We start from the raw sequence: 12,963 nt of genomic DNA on the forward strand, positions 1-12,963 counted from the left end.
TACCACTTTAAATCTCCTTCCCACAGAAGTGGGTAAAGCTAAACACTTTCTAAAACCCATGGCCTTTCAATGCACCGCCAGTTGAGAAATATAAAATACAGGCATCCAAGAATGCTGACCTTTGAAAAACAAGACCTTAGAGAAGAGCAGCTTAAGCAAAAAACTAAAGGTCACACAGGGCAGAAAAACAGCACCTAGCCCTAGGTAGACCTGTCCTCCTTGTAGCTCTTCCGGTATCAGTGCTGGGAGAGAAGTGGTAAGACCTGAAGGAAGGCATGCACTAGCTTATGCATACCTTGGAGAAGCAAATAGTGCAGAAAATGGCTGTCAGCATTTTCAGCATTTTTTCCCCCCTTGAAGAGTTTCCCAGGAGCAATGGTGCGCTCTCAGATAGGCAACGGCGTCCAGGCTCTAGCTGTATCATCCTGTCTGAAAGGTGCAAAGAGTCAGGATCAGAGTTGCAAATCTGTTTTGTTGTTAAAATAGGAATGTGAAATAGCCTGGAAAATGCAGGAATACCTGATGTCAAACTGGATGTATTACAAGTACTTTCCAAATCCAGCTTTTATAATAACTCAGAAGGGTGCCTTTACCTATGCCAAAATCCACACCGAAGCCACAGGTTTCTCCATAAACACATCTTCTGCAACGACGATACACTTACGGGATTAGAGTTCATAAGAACGGCTAAATGGAGAGAGCTCTGCTCACCTGCCAAGCAGTAATTCCTCCAAGCTTTCTGCCGTCTCTGCAGACACTGAACCCGGTTCTCTGCCTTATGCACGACATCGATTTGGAAGGGGTAGTTTCGTACTGCGAACTTGAAAAGTCTTCAAGCCATTGCTCGTTTGCATGCTTACACTCGACCTTTTCACAGGGGAGTGGAAACCATCTGCTAATTAGCATGTGTTTAGGCTCACAGGTTTTGGTAATTTACCAGTTGTGTGCTTGGATCTTAGGGTCCAGGGTTCAGGAGGAGCTGTGGACAGTGTGGACAAAATCTCCCAGGAATAAGCCATGTGCTTTTCACCATGGGGGTGTATCTTCTTAATCAAAGCTCTGCTCAGCAAAGTTGACATCTGGAAGACAAACTAGTAACTTCATCTGGCTTTGCGTACTTCATATACATACATATATATATATAGACATAAAAAAATTAACTAAAAAATGACTTAGAAATGCTTATTCATTAGGCAAAGAGATGTTCTCCAGGGTGCAAAGACTCTTTTCTCAGTGAGGTTCCTGGCACTCACAGCTTTCTATTACTTTTTTTTTATTATTAAAAAAAGGAATGAAAACCATATTTTTCTCATTTTGGTAAGTACCTTTATGATGTCCAAACAACTCCAACAATGATATCATCTGTCTTTCCTCCAGGGAAGAATTCAGGCCAGACTGTGATATTCCTGCTTATTCCTGGAGCACAGAGCCTCACTCACACCAAGCTGAAGGCAGCAAGCCTCGCTCCTTGGGGGGGAAATGCATGTCCCAGCGCCGGCTGCTTTATACTCTACCTCCTACAGATCCCTGCCTCTTCTTGAGAGCTGTTCCACGCTATAAATTAAGAGTTAAGGGTTGAATCCTCCTAAGCCTGATCTCTGCAGGCAGATACCCGAGGCTGCTCTTCAGCGGGACGTGCTCACCAGTAAGGATCTGCCCATATGGATCCGATTTCTCCAAGAATACTCTTTTCAGGCTGTCTATGACATGTGGCATCGTCTGCCTGCAGTCCTTGAAGTCACCTCTGATTTAATAAAACGGATGATTTACCTTCAACTTGTTAAGTCTTCCAGTTTAGGAAGAAGGTCAAGTGTGCCTTTAGCCTGCACAACGGGGGACCCGCAGGGATGGACGTGGGTCCAACCTCACCAGCACCACTCGCCTCCTCACAGCCACCCCTCCTCCACGCTTTGTTTCTGCTCCAGATCATGGGTCTGTCCAGATCATGTCTGCTCAGCTTGAAACCAGTTTTTTGCAGGCTGGCAGATGGGGATGGAGGAGAAAACCAGGACCTCATCTGGGCATAGCTCTGGGTTTATATAGTATGGAGGCTTGGAGCATCATAGAATGGTTTGGGTTGGAAGGGACCATGGGCAGGGACACCTCCCACTAGCCCAGGTTGCCCAAAGCCTCATCCAGCCTGGCCTTGAACCCCTCCAGGGATGGGGCATCCACAGCTTCTCTGGGCAACCTGGGCCACTGCCTCACCACCCTCATATTAAAAAATTTCTTCCTCACATCTCAACTCAATCTCCCCCCTTTCAGCTTAAAAACCGTTCCCCCTCACCCTATCCCTGCCCCCACCCGCTGACAAATCACACCACCCATCAAGCAGCCCTCTCATGTATCTCCCAACCCCTCTCCTGTTTCCTTCATGATCCAAACCCACCACCTCTATTTCCCAATAGCTCACAAACATCTTCCCATCACCAAGTTCATAGGTGCTGACCATACAGAAGTGTCCTGCTGCTTCACTAGGAAACAGCCATGAACCTTGAAGTTCTTCTGCTCTGGGAGTAACAGAGGACAACCAAGCAAGGTGCTGGTGATAAGCTCTTCCCCTCAAACATCACATCCTGTTGATGGTAGATGCTGAAATCTCTTGGTTGCCAGAATCTAGCTGCTACAAAATCCCACTGAGGCTCCTTGGCCATGCCAGAGGTGTTGTCTTGCTGAGCAGACCTTCCAGAGGTTCTTCCAGGAGCAAAGGAAGATGGTCCTTTCCCCAGATCCTCAGACATTTGCTGTCTGAAGAGCCGCCAGAAGCTGAATTTTCAGGCTCGAGCAGTTGTGTAGTCCCAGCTCTAACTACAGATCACCACAGGTAGCCAGTAGTCACCTCTCAATGAAAGATGCCATGAGACACCTGAAACTATTGGCAGATGTGCTGAGCTGCCTCCATCCCTGGCTTTCACAGGGATTTCAGTTTTTAAAGGTAAATCAGTATTGTTCATTACTTTCTAGCAGAGGTAGAGCTGTCACAGGGCCCTCTCTTCCAACCGCTGCAAGGGAAGCCAATGCTCTAGTCTGGATTCCATGTGGTATGTTTGCGGGCTCACAGCAAGGATCCTACCTTGACCCCACAAATGTTCCGTTATAGTGTTGCTGCTGGTGGAGAACGTGGTCACGAATGTGTAAGGGTTTGTGGAAGGTCTGTAGAGAGCACAGATGGTTTTGGCGGATGGTAAAAGCCATCCTTTAGTCCGTACCCCAAGTTCTACAACTAGGAAACTAATTTATTCCTAAAGAGTTTTGATGTCAATTAACATCCATGTCATTGGGAACCTTAGGCACTGCACCACAAGAGCATCACCTACTGTAAGATCACCCAGGCAGTCACACCGACAGTTTAAGTGACATGTTTAACTTTGGGACACTACGGAACAGAGGAACAGGGGACTACACGGGCAGCTGTTCTGTCACTGCTCCTCTTCAATCGCACTGAATAAGCTTTACTAGTACCTGCCTTGCCTTCGAGGACACTTCCAGGGATAACTACATTGACAGCTAAAACAGAAGAGACACAGGCATAGTTTTAAGAAATAAATCAAGCTTGCTACATGAAAATAAATCAATAGGAACACTGGACAACTATGGCAACAATAAAATGAACAGTTACAGCATTACGGAACAGGCGTATTAAATTCTATTTGATTAATGGTGTTATTTTGCAAAATAAACTTACAATTAACATCCAATTCTATAGATCTGTCTACAATTTCCAACTCCTTTTTATTGTGTTGATGCCTCACTGCTTATACATCGGCAAAACGCTGGGGAGACGGCTGTTCTTCACTAGAACTGTTTTCTTTAGGGAAAGCAGGGAGCATTAGAGGTCTGGAAATTATTGAACGTTAAGCCTGCTTTGGGATAACACCTATCGTTATTCTAGGTTAGCAACTGGTTTTTGAAACAGATCCAGTAAAGAGATTTATTTTCGCCTCCTTAGAGTAATTGGGATGTTTCTGGCAACTCTGAGATTTGCAGTTTTTCCACAAGAACAGGAACGCAGGGGAACAGGATAGCTGCACCCAGAATCACTACGTGGTTCTGGTCCTTTGCTTCTTTACAGAACCTTGGCAGCCAAACAAGCAGTTCCAGGATTTCTGCAGCCAGGGACAGAAATAACACCACAGGAGCTAAGAAAGCTACATGCTACCTTTTGAAAAAGCAATAGTGATTTCTAACAGAACTCTGTGCACGGGAAAAAGAAAATAGTTTGTGTATGAAGACAACATTGCTTTCACAAAACCCCGTGAGCTGAGAAGCTAAGGAAAATCCACTTTCACTAAAATTATTTATGTTTCAGCAGTGATACTTAAATAGATATATTGCTTCATTATATACAATGTGCCAAAAAGCCAGGTCAAAACAAGGTAAATACCTCAGATACACCTTGGAAATACATGCTGCCCCAAATTTCAGGATATTTCAGATGACAATTCTCTCTGTCTCAAGAATCTGTTAAAAAAATAAAATGAATAAAAGTTTATCTTCACCGATTTTTTTGTCCCATTTTCAGACACTTCTCTGTCAGTCTCTGGCCTGCTCTAGCAACAGTGTTCTCTTTAAAATTATATTACTTGATTCCACTTCAGCCTCATCCTTTTCCTGCACCCCCAGAAATAAGATGGGAGCCATTCTAGTTTCAGTAAAAGGTTCTCCTCCACAAAAATCTCTTTAATTAAAGGGGCACCTGCTCTTGCAATCTGCAATTCCTTCGCACCCCGCCAAGCCATCGCTATTCACACTACCTGCTGCAGGTTCCTAAGCGATGCACTGATGCGTCTGAAAAACGAGGCATTCCTCACCCACAGGACCATTCAAACAGCTGAATAAGGAGCTTCTGATTGACGACAGACAATCTCAGCATCTCTGGGAAAGGCAGCACAACAATCAAGGGTCGTAGAGCCAGCTAATTAGCAAGGCTAATCACAACGGTACATCTCAGCTGAGCTCCAGAAGACACTTCAGTGCCCAAACGAGTGTTTCACTGCATTTCCCTTCTGCAATTTGTCTCAGTACATCAGTCAAAAAGATCTCATTTACACATTCAGAAAGTAGTCTTCAGCTTTTTCTGGATAATTATATGACACTGGGCATCAGTTTTCCTTCCCTGATTGTGTCTGTAAGCCTGGGCTCATCCAACATGATTTCACTGATATGGGGCTCGGAGGTCACGGCCACCTGGCGTTGCTGTCTTTAGCAGTGGAACTCAGACATTCCCAGGATGAGATGGGAAAATTTATTTTATTGTAATTCTAACTGAGACCTTCTTTAAAAAAAGACAATCTTCCATATGACTTTTAATTAAAAAAAAGTTGTTTCTTTTTATAGCTTAACACAGATCTGGGTTACTTTCATCTATTCAGAGGAACAAAACAAGCTATTAGCTAAAACATTTTTCACTGATCGAGGCGACAATTGCATTCACATGAAAGCATGCCAGAAAGCATATACAAAGAGCAGTGGAAAGAAAAGATAATACTTTTTAAGAGTAATTTTTACTACTCCAACGTAAATAAAAGCTCCTGAAAGTACTTCTTAAGACTTACATAGCCACTTAAATATCTGAGCTTACTTAGTAAAGGGTTGTTGGGTTTTTTTCCAAATTTATTCTTATTGTTTGACTCATTAAAACATTAAAAGCCACAGTCTGTACAATCATTCAATTTTCTGTTGCTTGGGGTCTTTCCCACTGCAAATGGAAAGTGCATAAGACGACAACGGTAAGTAAGTTATAAAATCGTCATGCATCAGGATAGCTGCAAAACGCAACATTTCAAGCATTTCAAATTTGTTTCAGCCTGTTTCAGTTAGACAGAACTTCCACAATTAACAGCACTGTATTTAGTGCTATCTCAAAATACTTTAAAAAACCTTCATCAGAACATACAGATCAGAAGTGCTATTACACAAAGTCTCCTGTGTCTTAAGACAATGCCACTCACTAGAATTGCAAAAACAGAGAAAAAAATTGCCCAAATGAAAAGGTATCTTACAAGAGAACGCACAAAGAGGCACAGCTTTGCTAAGAAATTCAATACTATGTAAAAAGCAATTCACATTTTATTTTAAATTGCAATAAACTGTACAAAAATGTTTCATTCTTGCCAAAAATAACAGCAATATTTTCAATCTTACTTCTAGACAAACAACAAACTCTTATTTTAATCTTTCCTGGGTGAGTTTACAAATAAACAGACAATAAGATGCATGGGTTTGTGTCAGAGTCAGGATAGAACAAACAGATCTAAAAGTTTCTGGAATAAATTTTTAGTGTCTTTTAGGCATTTTCAATACTCTTGGATACCTGTTAAAAGCCTAAAGAAAAAGTTTTGTGTCTCACACAAAGGAATGTAAACAGTCATCGAGAGATTAAAGAGGTTGACTCTTCCACCGAAACCGTAAACGTACCCCCGTACCACTAACATTCACTTTACACCAAGAACAGTCCACAGCACCGGGATCGTGCACAGCTGAATCCACTCTCCAAAATGCCAATTAAATATACATCAAAGACTTTTTTTTAAAGTTTTCAAAAATAATAAAATCCTAAGTAACAGAATTGAAATGGACTATACTCTTTTTAACATTGAGGGTTTTTTTTCTTATCCTAATTCATGAGCAAATATGTAACAGCCCCCCCGATCTACAATCACAATTTACTTTTTCCAAGATGCAATAAAGTAAACGAGCACCTAGTTAAGTCAATCAGATGTAGAAAGCACCTCTGCCAAGAGCATGGGCTTATTTTCAGGCTTGGTTTTGTTCGCATAACACATTTAATGCAGACTAACAAAACATAATTTGGGTCATTGACCAAAGCTGCTTCAGTCCGAGACCTAAAATGGAAATACAATTGCAGTGATTTTTTTTATATTTCACAGTTATTTTCCTCAGCGTTGAAACTTAGCTGTTTCAACAGATTGCTTAAAATATTAAGCATCTTCTGATACTTCAGAATTATTTGAGGGAATAAAGTCTTCTTGAAATTCCACTTTATCGGGATACAGTTTAATGTAGGTGTCCACCATTAAATCTAAGTCATGTTTTATATCAAAGTTTATGTTCAGCAAAGCTAGGTTGCTCGACCTTTGCTCTGTCAAGGTGTTTTTCAGGTATGCCTTTAGGCGCTTTCGTCCTATTTCATATTTTTCATTCTCCACCTTCATCACTGGAAGTATACACAAGACTTTAAGCAATGCATAAACATTAGGGAAAAACTTAATGTCAGGCAAGTGAAGTGCTTCATAAATAGTAGCTGGAAGTTCAATATCTTTTCCTCTGTGCTTCCACTTGATTCTCCAACAATGAAGCTCAGCAGAAAGCGTGTCTGGGTTAGGCAAGTCATTTTTGTACATGTCAGCATGATGCTCCTCAGAAGTATTGAATTTGAGCTGCCCCATGACTGAGGGCACTAATGATAAACACTTAAGAGCTTTTAAATGTTGTTCTGAGAAGATATCTTTTAATTCTTGAATAATATGCTCCACTGTGGGGACACTAAGGATGTCTTTGTAGTAGTTTTCTGACGTTACCTCGGAGTTCCAGTTTCCCTGTTGTGCCCTGCGAAATTTTCCAGGGAGTTTAATTTGTACATCCAGTTTTGTAGCCAAATTTGTTGCTTCCTCAAACCAAAATTCATGGTAAACTTCAATATTCTCCATGACTTCATTCAGAGAATGCAAGACTGCTGTTAAGCTGCTAGCTGCAAAGAACACATCTGACGTTTGTCCTTGGAGATTTTTTCCAAATGCTCTCGTAAAAGACAGAACATTTTTCAGAATGACTATAGTGACAATGAAGTCAAAATCTGTCAATGCACTTGAGAGTACAAATGCTCGACCGGCAATAAAGTTGTTCCACCTGACGGATGAGTCACTGCTTACCGCATCCAAGCACAGTACCAACGCTTGCATGAGGTCCACTAAAACCTCAAAAGTATCATGCCTGCCTGTCCACTGAGAACGGCAGATTTCCTTCAGCTCGTTCCCCTTCTCCTCATTGTTCTGAAAAAGAACGGAAATTGTGTTGTCCAGTTCTACTAGCAATTGTGGAGACTGATTAAAAAGACAGCAAACTTCTTCGATTGTTCCTAGCGCAATGGAAACGCCAACAACAGGAACGGATTTTGCCAGCCACATGTTTAAGGCACACGAGGAACACAGCGTATACACAGCTTGTGGATATTTTTCCAAGAGTCTTGTAGCCACAACTTTCATTTTAGAAGCAAACCCGCTGGAGACGATGTAGGCTTGACCTCGACAGTACTCCATGTTTAGACCCCACTTTTCAGTAACAGTCGTGTGGAACTTAACAGCTAAAATTTCAGGATCAGCCTCATATGGTAAAAATCCTATGAATTCTTCTCTCAGATTATGAGAGTCATCAACAAATCTCACCAACACCGGCAAATGTTCCTCTCCTGCTATGTCTACTACTTCATCGGTGACAATAGAAAAGAAGTGCGAGTCTCTTACTTCCCTCAGCGTCTCTTCTCTGACACAGCTTTCACAGATCTCAAGCATTTGTTTCTGCTGAGTTTTCGAACAATACTCAAGATTAACTGCAGTCATCTCAAATCGTTTCCGCAGAACTTCATCTCCAGCGTTTATTCTATATTCCAGTAGAGCCTGAAAGTTATCTGAAGTAAAAATACCTTCTGGAAGCTCGTCCATATTATGGCCATCCAAAGGAATATTTTGTTTACCCATTAGAATCAAAATTTCAAACAAAGATTTAAGGTAATCTTTGTTTTCTCTTTCTTCCAGTGTTAAGGGGACAGTTTCTTCCTCTTGTTCTTCCCCTCCTTCCTCCGAGACAGTATTTTGTTCATTGCTTTCATTCAATTCTTGAGTTGCCTGTTCCCGTTCAAAAGCTTCCTCAACTACAAAATGTAAAATATTGTGTCAAGATAACATGAATAAAACATAACATATCCTTTCCCTTGCTACCCCACTACCTTTAAGTTACTGGAGTCCAGAATAGAATGTTTCCTGTTTAAAAGTGAACTAGTATTTCGGAAAGAGTTTAGACTGGCTGTTTGAATCAAGCAGGAACTCAATTATCCTCCTGATTATATATAAACTTAAAGTTACATGTCCTGCATTACCTTGTCAGCCTCAGTAAAGAAAGTTTTTATGAATACAACTATTTTGCCCACTTACTCTTTTGTTGCTTCAGTGTTCTTATTTCATCTTCACTCTTAAAAAAAAAAAAAAAAACAAACCAAACTTATATTGATAATTGTCTAGCACATGACTTGAACATTTTAAAACACATCAAAATCAGATACAAGTATTGTACATGAACCATTACCAAAAGTGCTAGAAGGTCCAAGAGAAGGAGGTTTCTTCAGGTAGATTATTGCTGCCACAACACATATCTACCAACTACATGAGAATAGTTTGCTACTACTTCTAAGGTTGCCACACATATATTAGTAGTTTGTTCAATATGTATTTTATAATTATTAGTAAATAGATTCCATTGAGGAACTCTGTTTCAATATGAACATGCACTGTCAGTAGACAGAACTGTCTTTAACTCTATTTTCAGTCAATAAAAAGACTCAAACTCATAAAGAATCTTTTAGAAATTGTCTGCAATTTTCCAACATATAAGCAGAGTTTAGGGGTTGAATTCCTCTTAGTTGTCATAGTTTTCACATGAACTTATTTGCCTTTATTATTTTAATATTAAAAACAAAAAAGTCTTACATTAAAAACCTACCAGCTCTTTTATCCTTTTCCTATGTCTGCTGTGGGGATTGTTCAAGTGACTTGTAAGATCAAATATAGTTGGCACAGCATTATCCCGTAAAACCGTTCTGTAAGGGCTCTGTAAGAAGACAGACATCTAGATTAGGGGTATCTTTGGGAAGTTCTCACTGTGTGCGCACAAAAAGCCCCCAGAATTTCAGATGCCGTGCTCCCCCCACCCCTCCGCTTTTCTTGTTTCTTCCTTTTTTTGAAGTATTTTCACTTTCTGATGTTTTAAAACAAAGAGAAAGCTATGATACCCCAAAATGTGAATTGCATAGCAAGAGAACATCAAAAAGAAAAGAGGCATTAAAAAAAAAAAACAAAAAAAACCCCTGCCACCCCAGCCCAAACCACAAACACTTTTTCTTTCCTGGTTATCTTCACATCAAAAACCCCAGAATATTATGATTTTTTTTTTTTCCGGATAAAAAGACATATATGCATTTGGTTTATATCACTTATTTCACAATTCTAGAGACAATCACAACCATTTTCACAATGAAAATGTTCAATTGCTTCTTTATGCAGACTTATGAATTCCACAAAACACTATCGTGAAAAATCATGTTAAAGGAAAATGTATCTGTCAAAGGAGCAGGAAGAAGAAAAGATTTCTAGATGGTCATCTACGTGTTCCTTGTTGTTCAAGAAAAATATTTTAAGAAAAATTTTATATTTGGATAGATTGTAAACTCACATCATCTAAACTGGCTAATTTCCAGTAAATACAGAGTTTTAACTGATCGTGTTTATACCTGTCATTAGACTGAAATACATTTTAAACAAACTAAGTTTCATAAAGCTTCACTTCAGATTCAGAATTACTTCCAACATTCATTTGTTCGTTTATTTCTGGGATGCTGGCTAATCAGAGACCCGATCATGTGTAACACCACCAGGAGCACAAAGTCTGACCTGTATATTTGAATTATCTTTGATAACTGAAGGATGGATTTTGCCTGTGTATCAATGTAAAATTCAGTCAGGAAATTAAACCTTGATATAAAGCCCCAAACCCACCATGTCCTACTGTTACGTAAACTGTTAAAATCAGCCTTATCGTGTTAACAAAAAGAATTGAAAATTATTATTTCATTAACAGGAAACAGTACCATGATTTTAGCCGGATAAAATATTACAGGGACCAAAAGCTTGACAGATGCAGAGAATGTTTAAATCTCTTGGCCACAACAGAGTGTAATTTAAACTGAATCACACCATGTACGCATTTCAATAACAGCACATTAATGATTTTAAATAATTAGAGGTATGCAAACTTACATCCTTACACCTAATAAATTTATATAATGTTGTAACCTCTAGTGAAAATAAATAAAATGAGCATTGCTTTGCATGAGGAAAGAACTGCAGTGAAGACTGGGGCTCCACAAACATACTAAACCAGCAGAAACAGCTCTGCTTCTCTCCTCCTCAACTGCTCATTTCCACCTCATCCTTTGTGCCAACATCTGCAAGTCTGTGCAGTGCCCTGGACCACGATAATGATCTTAATTAAGACTAAGAGATTAATTTCCCCAGGGACCACTTACCCAGCAGATCAAAGATTAAAATGGAGCATTCTGATGAAAAACGTTAACCACATTTTGCAAGATGCAATAAACAAATGCTTGGTTTTACTTACACTTCTACATATCATGGAAGTCTCAAAATGTTTAGCGCACAATCTGTAATGCTTGTTGAGTTGATCTGGAGTTTTATCTTCTAAATCGGCCCTTCGACAGTTCTCTACCCATCTCTGACATCTGCATGCAAGCAAAGGAATTAGCTAGTTTTAAGATAAAACCAAATCACTTACAATTTCAAACCATACTCAAAATCAGAGTGCAGTGAGCCCTACCCTTTATGCGAGACTAAGGAAAGTTCTGTAACCTTCCGATGTAACCATCAAAATCTTTTTAACAATGTTTTTCTCCTCTTGCTCACCACTTATCGCCACCCCAGAAAATTGAGGAATTTTTCCCTTAATTTATATATTCTTGTTTAACACCATCTCAGCAAATTAATGAGTCTTTTCCCACGGCTTCTACATTCTTAACTCTGTCTCACATACACAGCAAAGTGTAACGCTATGGCTCATGAAACTTGACCATTTAATTCTTAATAATTTAATTTTAAAAAGAAAAGAAAAAATAAAAAAGATGCGCTCATAGACTGAAGCCATAAAGTTTCTGAAGGCAGCTATTAAAATAGTTGTCTTCTCTGCCTCCCTCCAAAATACAGCATTTTTCATATTTATTGTGGTCATTGGGGAGTTTAAAGTAGATTTTTGAAAAGTGAGATTAAAAAATAAAAACCATTCTACAGACAGTGCTCATATGCCTGAAGTTTTTGTTAGATGCATATTTTTACAACACTTACTTCTGCTTTGGATTAGTTCTTAGATATAACACAAAGATAAAGAAATATTTCCCCTCCTAATAGAGCTCCTTTTACATACGCAAGATACTGTTTCCTCTGGCAAGTACACCACTTGCAGTAATTGATGCAAATGCATTAGTCAGCTTATACTTTCCCCAACAGCGTCTGTGCAATCACCTTCTTGCTATGGATTTTTGAGCAACAACTGATCCTGCACAGCTACTCCAGCAAAACTCATCTGCTATTTTATTTGTGCAGGAAAGAAATATATATAAATTAACAAGACTCCAGCAGCTATTAATATCTTTGTATTGAAGTTTTTTTTTTTAAAAAAAGGTAATTTCCTTCCTGCAAAAATAATCCTCTGAAGCAGCACGTGGTGGGTTGATGCTGGCTGGATGCCAGGTGCCCACCAAAGCCACCCCGTCACTCCCCTCCTCAGCTGGACAGGGGAGAGAAAACATATCGAAAGGCTCCTGGGTTGAGATAAGGACAGGCAGAGATCACTCACCAATTACAGTCATGGGCAAAACAGACTCGACTTGGGGAAATTAGTTTATTAGCAATGAAATCAGAGTAGGATAACAAGAAATAAAAACAAATCTTAAAAACACCTTCCCCCCCACCCCTCCCTTCTTCCCAGGCTCAACTTCACTCCCGATTTCTCTACCTTCTCCCTCCCAGCAGCACAGGAGGACAGGGAATGGGGGCTGCAGTCAGTTCATCACACGTCTCTGATGCTCCTTCCTCCTGGGGGAGGACTCCTCACACTCTGCCCCTGCTCCAGTGTGGGGACCTCCCTGGGCTGTGGGTGGCG

At 40.1% G+C, this 12,963-nt stretch overlaps 1 protein-coding gene across 1 annotated transcript in view; it reads right to left on the bottom strand.

Moving 5' to 3' along the window:
- Window positions 1-6,057: 6,057 nt before the first annotated feature.
- Window positions 6,058-12,963, bottom strand: part of PRKRIR (protein-kinase, interferon-inducible double stranded RNA dependent inhibitor, repressor of (P58 repressor)) — a 10,424-nt gene continuing 3,518 nt past the window's right edge. The window contains exons 2-5 of the mRNA XM_010086738.1: window positions 11,410-11,530; window positions 9,736-9,843; window positions 9,171-9,207; window positions 6,058-8,890 (exon numbers count right to left, since the gene is read on the bottom strand). Of these exons, the coding sequence (XP_010085040.1) occupies window positions 6,942-8,890; window positions 9,171-9,207; window positions 9,736-9,843; window positions 11,410-11,530 (2,215 nt within the window). The 3' untranslated portion in view covers window positions 6,058-6,941. The remainder of the gene's footprint in view (window positions 8,891-9,170; window positions 9,208-9,735; window positions 9,844-11,409; window positions 11,531-12,963) is intronic.

This window comes from Pterocles gutturalis, unplaced genomic scaffold (genome assembly GCF_000699245.1).
Source record: "Pterocles gutturalis isolate BGI_N339 unplaced genomic scaffold, ASM69924v1 scaffold19786, whole genome shotgun sequence".
NCBI classification, from domain to species: Eukaryota; Metazoa; Chordata; class Aves; order Pterocliformes; family Pteroclidae; genus Pterocles; species Pterocles gutturalis.